At 42.2% G+C, this 14,562-nt stretch overlaps 1 protein-coding gene across 1 annotated transcript in view; it reads right to left on the bottom strand.

Moving 5' to 3' along the window:
- The window catches only part of CMTM8 (CKLF like MARVEL transmembrane domain containing 8), a 36,942-nt gene extending 26,917 nt beyond the window's left edge, over window positions 1-10,025 (bottom strand). Inside the window, exon 1 of the mRNA XM_065831935.2 lies at window positions 9,705-10,025. Coding sequence (XP_065688007.1) covers window positions 9,705-9,875 — 171 coding nt within the window. The 5' untranslated portion in view covers window positions 9,876-10,025. The remainder of the gene's footprint in view (window positions 1-9,704) is intronic.
- Between the last annotated feature and the right edge of the window lie 4,537 nt (window positions 10,026-14,562).

Consider the following 14,562-nt stretch of genomic DNA (forward strand, 5'->3'; position numbering starts at 1 on the left):
AACTACAAGAGTTGGAAAGTTAAGAATTGGGACAAAGAGGCAAAGAGTGCACAAGAAATAGAAAGGCACAAATGTAAGTTGAAATGCTTTCCCTTAAGAATGCAACAAAGGCAGAAATAAAGTTCTCACACATCTTAATTCTATATATAGTTATGTATACATTATGGTATAGTCTGTAGTGACATGACCACGCACTTTTCCCCTCTCCATGCCACCACCACCTGCGTGCAGCAACAGAAGGCAGAGCCTTCTTCAGAGCTAATGCCTCCCACTATTTTGCTTTCACCTTGTTTACTTGTGTGGCCTGCAGACTTGGTCCCTGGTTGCAACCCGGGGCTTTGTATCCACATGGGCTCTTTAAAAGCACTAAAATTAAGGTCAAAAGTGCTTGCCAAATTACACTGGAAAAGTCATTTTTCCTGCAACACTAAACACGGCACCACATTTTGCCTCATCAGAACATGGCTCCTGCAGATTTCAGCTACAACTGCAAATAACCATTTCTTTTGCATCTCAGACCCAAAGCTGGGGACCCAGAAAATGAGAAAAGCAAGCACACTGAAATGTCAGGCTTACTTGCCTTATCTAGCATTCCACAGGAACACTGTAGTGCAAGCAGAAGATAAAAATCAGATTTTCCAAGGAATCAATTAGCCAGGAGACCATCCTTTCTCTTTGAATAACCTCTTTCTTTACTCATGACATACTTTCCTCCAGTGCTGTGTGCACAGTATCCCAGTAACTCCAAGAAAAACTCTCCTGTGCAATGACCCTGTCAGAAGTTACTCAATAAAAATAAAGTGATCACACAGGTTTTGACTAGATTCCAGCATCTGCACGCAATCCAATACCAAACCAACATTACCAGTATGAACATCAGTTCTGGAGCTTCTTAATTTCCAAGGCCTTCAGCTATAATAATATCTTTTATTGGTTTTGTATATGCCTACACACACACAAGCTCTTTGGAACAGCATATGATGTTACTGGCAGCAAGGTACCTCATGTTTTAGAAATTAAACTAAAACCAAATCAATGCACAGCTCATATCACAGTTGTGCTCTGAGCCTTTAAAAGACAACTGCGCATTTGTTTACACTTTCCAATCCACAGCAGCAGACACCCAACCTTGGATTCACCCTCCCCTCAACTGATCCTTGTCAGAATCTGGCCTACAGTGACTGTCTCCAGTTGGAGACCACACACACTGATTGATTTTATCAGTTGAAGTGTCATTTTAAAGATAAGTTGCAGAGGTTTTCTTCTGTTGGAGGTTTGCCTACTCCCCTGGCCCCTCAATACTTAATTCCTGCCTGCAACATTCTTTGTGTCTCTATTTCTAAATTTCTCCTACAGTTCCTCATACTCCTCTCAAAACTGGGCTGCCAGGTTCAGTTATTACCTGCTGTAGGAGCTGCAGCCTTGGGAACAGCACTTCTGTTGAATGAGCAGATGCTAAAATAGACATTAAAGGGACTCTTTCATGTAATGACTATACACACTCATAAGGGGGAAAAAAAAGGGGGGGGGGGTGTGGTACCCTCTTAGTGGCTGTACAGATTCCAGGCTAAATAAATAGTCTGTGCAAAACAATGTCACTTTTAATATCTTTGAATCCAGGCCTGGACACAGCAGTCACTTTTAAAGCTGATGATAGAAACCAGTCTTGTTTTCAGGTATGAAGCAGAGGTTCTTGACAGGCTTCCTTTCAAGTTGTACAGATCAGGCCATCGGCCAAACACAAGCAGCAATTACCTGATTGTGATGAGAGAAGCTGCTTTCCACATGTCGCCTCTTTCCAGTCCTACCTAGCATGTTTTAATATATATATTCTTTGCATCTAGATTATGATATATTCAAAGACTGACAACATTTGGCTGATTGTTACCACGTCTACTTAGTTCACCTCAGTTCTGCAGATTTTAGCACATCCCGTATTGGACCAGAAATATTGTGGCTGCATAGAAGAAACGCCTGGGACAGCATCTCTCTAATGATACCAATTTGTTGAAACTGTTTTTATTTTCCTTCAAAGATTTTTGTCTCGCAAACTTGTGGTTGCATCAACATCATCTGCACACCCATACCTTGTTAAAATGAATAGTGTAAACACTCCACACTGTGCTTTAACTTGGCAAAAATGCAGTCATGCCCAAGACTGATCCACGTCCGTGTAGCGAAGCAATGTAGCAAAGCCTGGATCCAGTATTAATGAGTGTGGAACCAAGACCCCAGCCTCTTTCAGTCCACTAACATAAGCTTAACACCAAGCCTCCCTTCGACTAGACCCAGCCCCCACTGAAAACAGTGACTCAATTCTTTCCTTACTCAGTCCCTCTTTCCCCAGAGTTCAACCAGTTTCATACCTGAGCCGCTCCTTTCTGAGGCAGGTGAGTCAGTGCCAGCAGCTTCCATGGGAATTGGCCCAGGCCAGATAAACAGAACTACTTTGTCAAAGGTCTGATGGATGCTAAAATCTGTTTGCTATTTGACCCTAGAAAAGAGGGCCTGGTCCTCTCTGCAAGGACACACTTGCTACTGCTTTTCTGGAACTGGAACAGGAAGAAGTGCAGATATATCACACTGTCACAACAAGTACTTTATCCAAAAGAAAAACGAAGCTAAAAAATACATACATACATACATACATATATATATATATATATAAAATATAAAAGCAGCACCATTAGAAACTGACTATATGGCACTACTATTCCCAGGGGAGAACAGGAAAGAACAGCAGGCTGAATGAGGGCGTACTTCACAAACAAGGGCAGCACAATATAATTCCTGCTACGCTCCCATTCGGAATGGCTTAGAGGCCCTAGGATAACTTTTTTGTGGTTTTGAGAATCCAGTTTTTAGGAAGAATCCTTGAGCTGCAGCTGCTCTAACCCTGCCTGTTGCTGCTGGACACAGGACAGAGTAGACACACGCGCAGGCTCCCCAGGTGTGCAGGAGCGCTCCCAGCATCCCAGGGCAGGGAGCAAGAGGCATCTGCTCCTGATGGAGAAGAACCACTTTGTTAATGGTTAAGACAAGGATTCAGAAACCTGGGGGGCATTTATGATTTTGCAAGAGTCTAGTGTGACTCATAGTCAATTAACCTTTTTGTCTTTGTCCTTTACCTGCTCACATTCCTACTACACTGCCAGCAAATATATCTCTTCATCATACATGGCACAGAAAATCTTCTCTTTTTTTAGACAGGCATACACTACTTCAAGATCCTCTAATTTGAGATCTTAACAATGTGTAATAAATCATTCCAAGGAGAAGACAGGAATCTCAATGTGGAAAGAGGAAAAAAAGACTACAACACATTAGAGGAAAAAACAACAAACCAGCAATCAGAGAAAAAAAAGTCTTCCATAGCTTCCATAATGATTTTTAATAGACCAGATGGCATCACCAGAAAAAAGGCAGTTCTTTCAGGGATGCAGTCCCAATATCTTTCCAACAGTATCATCAAATTTCGTCCTCAGACCATGATGGTTTTAGCCTCAGCACTCATCCTTATGAGTCACATACCCAGCCACAGCATCCTGCTGAAGCTAAGAGCCTAGGAAGCTGTACCTGTTCCATTAGGAATAATGGGAGGACTGCACATCTCAAAAACATACAGACACAGGCTACTGAAGGAAAAATATAGCTTTGGGTTGCATAAGAATTTTTGTAGGTATAAAAGAAAGAAACTGTTTTCTAGAGTTTGGGAGGGGTGAGGGAGAAGGAATTATATTTACTATCCACCCAAGAACAAAGTTGATGTTTAAGTATGTCTGTAAAGCATTCTTCTCATGAAGAGATAATAACATTTCATACACATTCCACCTTAACCTTGAAGTATTGAGAATACTTTTAATTTTTGACCTTTTGTAAAATATCTGCATTTAATTTGAGAGGCATTTTCACCTTCTTACCATGTCAGTCCTAACAGTGTTTCTATCTACACTTGGTGCACATTCCAGGCAACTCTTTCCAAAGCTTCTGTTTTCTTGTGTCCCCCAAACAGTTCTTTTTTCCTAAGGAAACACCCTGATCTTGTGCAGGAAACCAAAGACCTTTAAGGAAATGGAACTTTAAACAATTACATGACCCTAGAGGAAGATGGAAATCATATAGATACATGTATCCACTACACTGAGGGTTGGTGATAGGATAACAGCACCTAAAAAAGGGAGAACAGAAATCTGACTGCAGTGAGAGCTTTGTCTGATCAAAAGCACAGGAGAGAGCTTAGACTTTACATTGTGTGTTTTCTTACTCATGCACAGGAAGATGAAGCTACTTCATGAAGTGACTGACTAGTACAGCATACTTTTCACTCAGTAATTCAAAGTGAATCATTTTTAAGACCATGTTTACGTACACCTCCTCCAGGTAACACACCTATTCAACACATCAAAAGGTGCCTCAGTGTTGTCAAGTACATGCAATCAGACGTGCTACTACTGCAGTAAAAACTGCATTATAAGAACAAACAAAACCCAAAAGCAACAACACCCCCCCTCACACACACAAATCTTTACAGTTCCTAATAGAAGATAAAGTCTTGCTGCTACTCAGGTGAGGAAAGGGTTTTATGAAAGTCCCTCTGTGCTTCTGAGGGCTACTCAAGAACTTGGGGTGCAGGAGGAGCATGGGATCTATACACAAAACTCCAAACTGCAGTCACAGAGGGCACAAGACTAAAAGAAAAACCTAAATGCAAGGAGAGCTTTAGAAAATAAAGTCCAAATTTTGTCTTTTAGCTTTTTCACAGTAGATGGTCCCACAGTCTAATTTCTGTTTTTCTTAACATTTATGTGGTTTCACTGCCAACTTAATTCAAAACCTGAATATCTATAGATGTTTTTTATGCATCTTTTAGAAAAAAAAGGGTGGAAAAGACAACTGAACAAACATTTGTACATGTGCAGTTGTTCTGGTTTTGGTAATCTCATTATCTTAAATCTGGCATAACTTTCAACATCTATTTAATATTTTGAGGCTGACCACTCTACCAGAATAAGAAGATTCAACAAGATTTCTTAATTAAGCCTTCAATGGTCTTACATTTGAAGAAAAATGAAATAGTGACCAAAATTACTTTTATTGACCAGAAATATAATCTCAAACCATAATTTTATGTGATGCAAATAATATAAAGAACCTCTTATTAGGCTTCTATTTCAAGTCTCTCTCTTATTCTGGGCATTTCACTCAAAGAATTATCTGCATAGAATTGCATGAAGAAATGTAACTGTAATTACAATTCACTAAAATTTACACCATCACAAGCTTTCACTTGCAGCAGCAGCATAACAAACTTCCAAACCTTTCTAAGCTATGTAATGTGTGCTTTTGTTAAGGACAAATAGCCATCACAAGCCATCACATTCACAGAGCAAGTTTTATGAGGGACTGTATCTAGCAACATACTGGTGTGAAGCAACAACCTGAAGGAACCAATGTTGTCCTGCTAGAAAGTAAATATTTTTATAACTACATCCATAGCAACCACAAAACTCTCCACTTCTGCAAAGTGATCCATAATGCTTGATTTCAGAAGCTGATTTTAAACTGTCAAAAGGTATCATCATCCTTTATCTTGGCCATAAAACTCCCAGGAAGACAAATATATAGTCTTTCTGGGCCATCACTGTACAGAAGAGAAACACTCAAAAGAGATCTCTGGAAATTGCTATACTTGCTTCTTTTGAAAATATAAATCCTCCTTGGGGAAGTGGGGCCAGTTACACTATAGAAATAAGTCTCAATTATCTTCTATTGGATATACTTTTACTGCAGTGTCAACTCAAGTGATTGAGGTCTTAATTAAAGACTTTATGTAACATCACTTCTTATATGCTACTTTTCACCAACAGATCTCAGTGTGCCTTACAAAGATTTATATCCATATTCCACAAATGGAGAAATCAGGTGCTAGAGAGAGGCAGCTAAATTCATTGTCAGTAGTCACTGGCCAGCTAAGGTCAGTGAATCCAAGTCTCCCAAGTCAAAAGCTCCTGCCCTGTTCAGCAGCATCCTTACTTCTGTGTATCAGTAATTTGGATAAACATCCAAAAAATTGTTTTATGCTAGTTCCCAAACGCCTCTCTCAGAAATCCAGTGGCATTTTCTATTTTGCGCTTTGCAGAGAAATAAACTGCCCCCAGTTCTTTCCCAGTAATTGGCAGGAAACCCTACACGTCCTCAGGTCAGGGAGGCAGATGTAAAGGCAATGGAAATCTGTCAGCACCAGGTAATTTAGCCCACGCTTCAGGCTGCAGCTCTGTGTTCATTCATACTAAATGTGTGCAGTGCTAGACCAAACGGCATTACAAAATTAAGCTGAACCAGGTTTGGGTACATGATTTCATCAGCGTTCACTATGCACAGTCAACCTCCTCCCAGATTTATAGCAGCTTTAAAGCAGCTACATAAAGGACAGATAATACCTGATCCATCATAAAACCTGTCTTTATAAAACTAACTCATTTTGAACAAATTGCAAACAGCAGACTGGGTTAATAGCAGACCAGTGTTTCGCAGCATTGGAAAGAACCTCTTAGTAGGAAGCGCTCAGCTGAATTTACTGTGCCATTAAACCACAGCCTCAGTGCAGAAGTAGGCTGGTTACCAGTGCATGCGGTAATCCACACAGCTGTTATTCATCTTCACAGTACACTAATTAGGGAGGCAAAAGCAAAACCTGATCAAGATCCTTCATTTAAGGGAAGGAAAGATTTAATTTACGTGGTAACTTTGTGCTTTTCTATTCTCTTTGGTTGAAGAACAACACATTTGCCCTTTGCCTATAGAGAGACAAGAGCTCCGGTTCCAGAGCCACAAACTGCACTCCTTTTGCTGCCTGCACTTCGCTGACTGACAGCAGGAGTAATTAAAAATGTAGGCAGCCCTACAGTGCAAACTCAGAACATTGAGTGCTGTTGTTTAACAGCCTGGACTTAGCTTTAACATAGTATCCTAATGAACAGGGGTCTGGTAGATTAGTAACTGAAGCAATAACAATCTTAACAAAAACAGTCCTCTTCCCTGCCCATCTCACAGGTGTGTCCAGAGCAGGGGCAGCAGAAACAAAGGTCTGTTCTTAGCCACAGCTGCTGCACTTAGGAACTTGGTGCTCAGACTGAAAATTACCTATCCCACTGCACACTCCTGAGACTGAAATATAGATACAGGTAGGAAGTTGTCCCGTTTACAAGTTTGCAAATCCTTAGCAGAAGGATCATGCTGTGAGCTGGGGGTGAGCGGGGTCAGAAACATCCTGAGGAGCCAACCTGTGCCGGCAAGCCACACCTTTTGTATGACTAAGATGGTCAGAACAGGCAGGAACTGACTGATTGGGGGTACACAACTCCATTACTGCTGAATATGCACAGCCAATTTTGAAATAGAGATCTTCTGTAAAGCAGGTCATGTTTTCTTAAAGCACATTTTATCTTAGAAGAAAAAAAAAAAGTGCATACAGAACTGGTGGAAAAGGTTTGACCAAGAAACAATGCCAAACAGATATATAGATATACATATAAACCAACTTATTTGATTTTAATAACTGTTTTTATTTCAGTTAATTCCATATCAAGGTATTCACTAATATTTTTTCTTTTCCTTTAATTTCACAGAAGAACATCTACTACACGTGCTTTAAAATAAGCGGAGTTAAAAAACAGAAGTATTTCCTCAAAGGCAGTATCTAGTAACTCTCTACTTCTGTAGGACCTGCCTTATTGATTCCAACTTTTTATTAATACTGTCCTCCATTCTCTCAAATACATAACACAAACCAGTATAAGTTCATCTACACTACGGACTTCTGTCAGCTCCTTTGAGTTGACCAGTCTTCACTACTGTTGATCAGTTAGAATACATATGTGGAAGCCTATAGTGCAGACACAACTCTACTACTAGCCTTCTTTCTGAAGCTGGTAAATGCGTTCTCAAGTACTGATGAAACTTAAGCCAAAGCTGGCTCTAAATATAAATATTAATGCACTCAAGCATCTCATAATGGTGACTGAAGAATCATTTCATAATTAGTCCAGGAGTCAGGAATGGCTGATAGCAAATAAAGCCCCCCTAAGAACCATCATCACTTTGTTTAGAAAGGTAAGCTACACAAATATCATCACCTGTCAACACAAATTAGAAAGCACACTTCCAACAATGAGTAGGCAAGAGCCTGTCCATGCCCTGTAGCCATGTAACTCAATGGAAGTACAGCTGACACAGTATTCGAAGCCAGGCTGAATATACAACATTCCAGCAGAGCCTGGGAAAAGCCTTGGGCACCTCTCTAAATAACGTACAGTGAGATCGCTCTTCAGATAAAGTACAAGAAGTGTTCATAATTCTGTTGTAATTAGTAACTGAAAAAAAAAAGAGTGGAAAAGAAAGCAGCTTTTCGCTCAAAAAAACTAAGGCTTCTTTATTTGCAGATCTACCACAACTCTGACAGTGAAGCATCCCCTCTATTTAACAACTGAAACAAGCCTACCATCACCTGCCTACTGAAGACTGTGAGAATTCCCAACCATGTTGGCATCCAAGGTACCAAGTGGTAGCGGGCTCTGGTTTCACACCCTCACCACTCCTTGCCCGCGCAGCAGCTGCCACCTCAACGTGCATCCTCTCTCCGACAGCACTGCTCCTGCCAGAGGTCCTACACTGCTCGGCAGCCTGAAGCTTTGCTTGGTAATCTTAACTTTGAAGTCTGCAAAGCCAACACTCATTCCACTGCTCTGGTGAAACACAATGTTTTCAAGCCCTGAAAACGAATCTGGTCAGATAAGCTAATCCTTCCAGCATCATCAAAGCAAAGACATCACAAAGAAAACTCAAAAAACTCAGTTGGGGCAACCAGCTCTTGAAGTTCCTTAGCTATTAAGAGTGTAGATGAGCAGGCTTAAAGGAAACTCATTATTTTGAAGTGGAGATGCTGAGTATCTATCGCCTAACACAGGGAGCGTGGGCAGTACCCCAGAGGGATCCCAGCATTGCCTTGTTCACTGAGACAAGCAGCTAAGCCCCATCCTGCCTAGCTGTTCCTCTACACCTGATAAAGTACCTGCAAAAAAAATAATAAAATCACTACCAAAAACCAAACGGTGTTAGTTTGCTAGTTCGGCAGGGGGATTGGACTAGATGATCTTCTGAGGTCCCTTCCAATCCCTAACGTTCTGTGATTCAGTATCCTGCCCTGCACAGGTGTATCTAATCACTAAGAGCATAAGGAACTGTGTTTTATTGACCTACAAAGTGAAGATAAGTTGCCCAATTAATTCTCATTTAACGGCTGTATGCGTGCTATAAAAGTATGAAGCGCACACAACCAATGTAGTTCAAGAAAAGCCTCCAAAAATCAGCCAGTGCTCAGTTTTTCTACTACAAGAGGTGATGATACCACAAACACGGCGGGAGATCGAAAGGACCGCGTGTGCCCTCTGCTACTCTCGCATTTGTCGATAGTTTCAAGGCGGGAGCATTGTGTCCCCACTTCGTTCCACCTGCTGCTACGGACCCATCAAAGCCTCCTCAGGAGATGGGCTGAAGGGGCAAACAGCCCAACCTCCAAACCACGGCGGGACCACCCCGCAGGGGTGATCCGGAAACCTGCGGAAAGCCCTGTGCCGACCCGCCGCTCCCCGCACGGACCCCGGGCCGGCCCCGCCACGGCCGCCGCCTTGCCCGCGGTCACTCACGATCTCGGTCACCATGAGGAGTCCGGGCAGGGTCCGCAGGAACTCCCTGTCGTAGGCGAGGGTGCTGGAGCTGGCCGACAGGTTGGCGGTGAAGGAGCTGCTGGTGGTGGTCACCGTGTGGGAGCGCGGACGCGGTGGCTGCTCCTGAGGCGGCGGCACCGGCGGCTCCATCGTTGGCGCCGCGGGGCGGCCCCGAGCCCGGCAGCTAGGGCGGGGGCAGGGGCTACTACCGCCTGAGGAGGGGCAGGAAAGGCGCCGCCGCGCCGCTTTGTGTGGCCCCGGCGCCGCGGGCAGCCCCTCGCCTCAGCGCTTGGGGGGAGGGTGCTCGGCGCCCGGCCCCGGGCAGAGAGGCAGGTCCGCCCAGGAGGCCGCCCAGCCCGCCCGGAGCAGCCCCCGGGGCGGGAGCGGGACAGCCGCATGCCGGGGCGGGCGCTGGCGATCCGCAGCCTGCGCCGGTGTGGGGGACTCTGGCCCCGGGTTGGTGTTGTGGGGGATCCCCAGCACTAGGGAAGGGCAACGTGGGGCCTTTCCGAACCCATCTCCTGGACTTCCATCCACACACAGGCCCTGGGACCACGTCCACTTCCAGTGCGGCCAAGGAGCCAAGCTGAGCCAGCTTTCTCTGCAAAAACACCCCACGAAAAAACATGATGTAGCCTCATGGGTCAGCATGGTTTGCGGGGTCCAACCCAAACCACGGGCCATCGTCATCCATCTAGACCAGGGGTGTCAAACTCATTTGGCTTCAAAGGGCTGAATGTAATTTTAGGACTATATAAATGTAGCTACTCCTAAAATTACATTCGATTCTTTGAAGGCAACCACAAGGCTGATGTGGCCCCCGGTGAAAATTAGTTTGACGCCCCTAGACTGTCGCCCCTGGTTCCCCAGGCAGCAACAGTTGAGGGGAGGTGTGCTGACACTGCAGGTTGACACCCTCAGTGGCTGCCACCGCTCATCAGTGGCACTTCTGGGAGAGGAGCCACCATGAAGTGCTGCGGGCAGGGAACAAGAAGCTGAGATACCACAGCCCTCTCCGGGCTGGAAATGGGGATTTAGCTGGGATCTGTCACACAACTAAGAGTCAACTGTAATGCAGAAGACTCTATAAGCCATTAAATTCACTGGAAATGGGAAGTACGAGATCATTATTGTCCTACTACCTGACAGTGTTAAGCTGTTACGTAACCTACATTTTTTAGTACTTTTCCAGCCTAAAGTGTCACCTTTGTAGGGAAAAAAAAAAAAAAAGGTTTTGAGGTCATTTAAGGGCTTCTAAAGTGATCAAGCGATCTTCCATTCCACGAAAAGTATGGTGTGTCAAAAACAAGCAAGCAGGTTATAGCTTTTCTTCAATGCTCAGGAATTCTCGTTAGCAAAGCATTTGCATTTGGCAGCTTAGTAAAAATGAAGTGTTTTCCATATGTCCGGTGGCTATTGTCCTTGAATTGTTTATTGCTGCTCTCCTCCTGGCTAACAAAGGATGGATTATGCAGGATTACCTTTCAGCAAGTGATTGAGTCCGCTGGGGAGGGAAGAGGAGGATGTCAAGAGTTTCTCCCAGAAATACAGAAAACGTGAATTACCCATAAGAATAGGTTCTTGTGCATGATTGTGCCTCCACTCACAGTGTGTGTCACAGCACAGGCTCCATGGGCTCCTTGGAATGCGTGTCTTGGCTCGGGCTTTGTGGGCCCTCTGCATACCCATAGGCACTGTTGATTTTTTTATTTAAGATGGCAGAATTTTGCAGACATGAACTGCAGGTCATCACAATTAGATGCCAGCCACTCAGCATATAGTGATCACATTATTTCTTTGTGGAAAAAAAACAACCAAACAAACATAATAGCAAACCACACACTCAAACCATCTAATGCAACATCTCAATCGTGAATTTTATGCTTTTTTGGCAAAGCCATCTTTTTTTGTGGAGTTACCAGCATTTCTGTATTGGTTGGGTTCCTGTTTTATCCCTTTCTCTTAAATAAGAGCTGAGACTTTAAAGGAGCACAACACATCTGTACACTCTTCTGTTTAGAGACCCACTTCAACTGGCTTGCAAATAAAAAGTGTTTTATCTGATTGTTCAGCACTGCCAAGCTTCCGTCCAATGCCAGAATAGCCTCCATTGCTGTTCGTGAGGATCCATTGTAACAACATTGATTTTCTCCTCTGAAAGGCTCCTGTGTTTTCGGTTTTCCACCTATAAGATCAGTAAGTAAAAGTGAGTAAATGTGGGGCTAAAATTCATGTCAATAGCAAAATTAAAACTAATTTTAAAATGGTTTGAGTCATTCAAATAACTTTCCCTTTGAGAGCAGATTTGCTTTACACTGGATATATATTCTCACCGTGTTTCCAGGATGTCTAGTGGTCTCAGTTTTGAAGCATAATTCTAAAACTCTGTATTTTGCTCCCTAAACTTCTGGAGGTCAGTGTTGTTTCAATCATCACAATCAGAACAAAAAAATTATTTGTACATATGTAATTGCACCATCCCAGGTACTGTGGGGAAAAAAAAAAAGTAAACAAAACCACAGATAGGGAAACATTTGGGATTTGTTTCAACTATATTAAATCTACTACTATAGCTAAGTTTTCAGTGTCTGTTGTAGAGGTCTAATATCATGACTAATTCAACGGGACAGCTATATTTCTGGGCGACTTCTCTGAACACCAGCTGCCACTCTGACTTCCTTAGCCAGCACATTTTTCTCCACCAAACATTCAAAGAATGAATTTCACTAAAAAAACTCCAGAAGCTTTTATGTATTACCAATATTCCAGGAAGCAAATTTCATTCTTTAAGTTGACAACATGATACTTTACATTTTGAATGTTAACCTTGAGGCTCTAATTTTTTTGTTTTGCATCCTTGCACTGAAGGCTAGAACTAGAAAGCCTGCAGAGGCCATCTGAGCTTAGCTCGATTTTTTTACATGTAGATAGCATCAGATGCAAAATAGTTGAATGACACTGCTTAAACAATCAACCTTTTATTACAGAACTACCAAGAGAGAAGAAGGTGTCCCATTTTCTGTATTTTAAATTAACCTTTCAAGGGAAGAATTGGTGAAGCTTTTAAACACCAGTCAAGATTGTAACCTCTGTTTGTCAACTACTATGATGAAGTAAACTGTGACTAAACCAAACAAACACACAAAAGCAAAACCCACGTAATTTGGTGAAGCCTTTCAGTGCAAATGTTTTAGTAAAAGTGAAATAGCTAATACAAGCATTATCAGGTTTCTAAGTAAAGGGCTTGTTTCTGAACGTCCCAATATCTAATTAACAGATTCTTCCGTTTAAGCTGGTTTGGTTCTCAAATCCTGAAGTATCAACATTTTTGAGATTACTGATTGAGGCCTCTAGATCTACCTTCTTAAGGACAATCTCACTCACTGGAAGTGCTAATTAAAGTAGACTTGCAGGCCCAAGTAGTGGAGCCGACTGGAATTTCCTGAACTGGTTTTCTGTTTTTGAAATACAGCTTTCCTTTCCCCCTCCCAAATCCTAGAAATTTCAAATGCCAAAATTTTTCAGACTTTTTTTTTTTTTTTGTAAGTAAAAGAAGTGAACATATAAATGGAAAAGTTATTGAGATTTTTCACTGGTCCTCAGCAGATTTCAGTCAACAACAAAAAGTTACTGTTTTTAAATCACCTAGGAGTGATCTAAGACAGCTAAGGGGGAACTTATCCTGAAGAGGGCAAGAAAGGAATTGTACTTTCCGTGGAACCCAGGTCATACGTAAGGAACATGGATTCATGTCAGATGCCCAGGACAAATTTTCTCACCCTTGACACACCACTGTGCTAATCTGAGGATGAGATATTTTTAGCTAGCATTAAATCAAGAAATGTTTGGAATATTTCCTAATGGCTTTTTTGAATGAGTGAAGTGTAGGCTTTGAGCTACAAACATATTTAAGTAAATAATTAATAACACACTTTGGTGGCTTATGACCAAATGTAAAAGCTGATTTATACTAACCCAAACCAGAAATACTTGATTTGTACTTGCTATAGGCACACCTAATGATCAATCAAGGCAAAATGACTCTGCATATGAACTGGTATTTTGCAAAGTAAAGATGTTTCTCATGGTTGAGGTAGTTGGATCTTCTAATATTGCTGCAAGAGGGAGAGAATAGATGAGATGCCCCTGTTTTCAAAGTGGCTGTTATTCTGCAAATCTGTAGGGATCTTTGTATGTGCGGTTACTGAATACGAGGCGTATTTGGTTTTGCAGGTTGGCCACCCCAAAATTAACAAACAAAATCAATACCCGTTGAAACTACAGCCCAGGTAATTACAGTGCATGGATCTGATCATCAGATATGTAAGTTACTACCCTAATACTGTAAAATGCAAAATTTAGCTGATTATGTTCTGTACTGCTTTTCTCACAAATATGTCTTTCTTTACATGAAGTTTACTTTAATTATACAGGCAAAGGCCTGGCTGTAAGCACAGAGACATTTTACCTCCCAAAAAGCTGTCTTAGAACATATACACTGCCATAGAGAGAATTAATTCCGTGCTTTGAACAATGACATAGGGATTTAAGAAGGTTTTTTTCTTCATTTTTGAAACCATTATCATGAGACCAAGTAAAGTGTTTGGTGATAGAGACTGTGCTAAGAAAAGAGATCACAGAGTACACAAGCCATGTGTTTTCTGTGCATTAGCCTTTCACCAGCTGTTTTATCTGCTCTGGGAATCTAAAAATGCCTCCCAACACTGAAACACAACCGTGTGTTAGATACTGTGCTGAGGAAAAATTGCATACTTCCTCCAGAGCAAATTTGTAATTAAAACATGATCCCTGCATGCTATACGTATACATTTAACTC

The sequence above is a fragment of the Patagioenas fasciata genome, chromosome 2 (assembly GCF_037038585.1).
Source record: "Patagioenas fasciata isolate bPatFas1 chromosome 2, bPatFas1.hap1, whole genome shotgun sequence".
NCBI classification, from domain to species: domain Eukaryota; kingdom Metazoa; phylum Chordata; class Aves; order Columbiformes; family Columbidae; genus Patagioenas; species Patagioenas fasciata.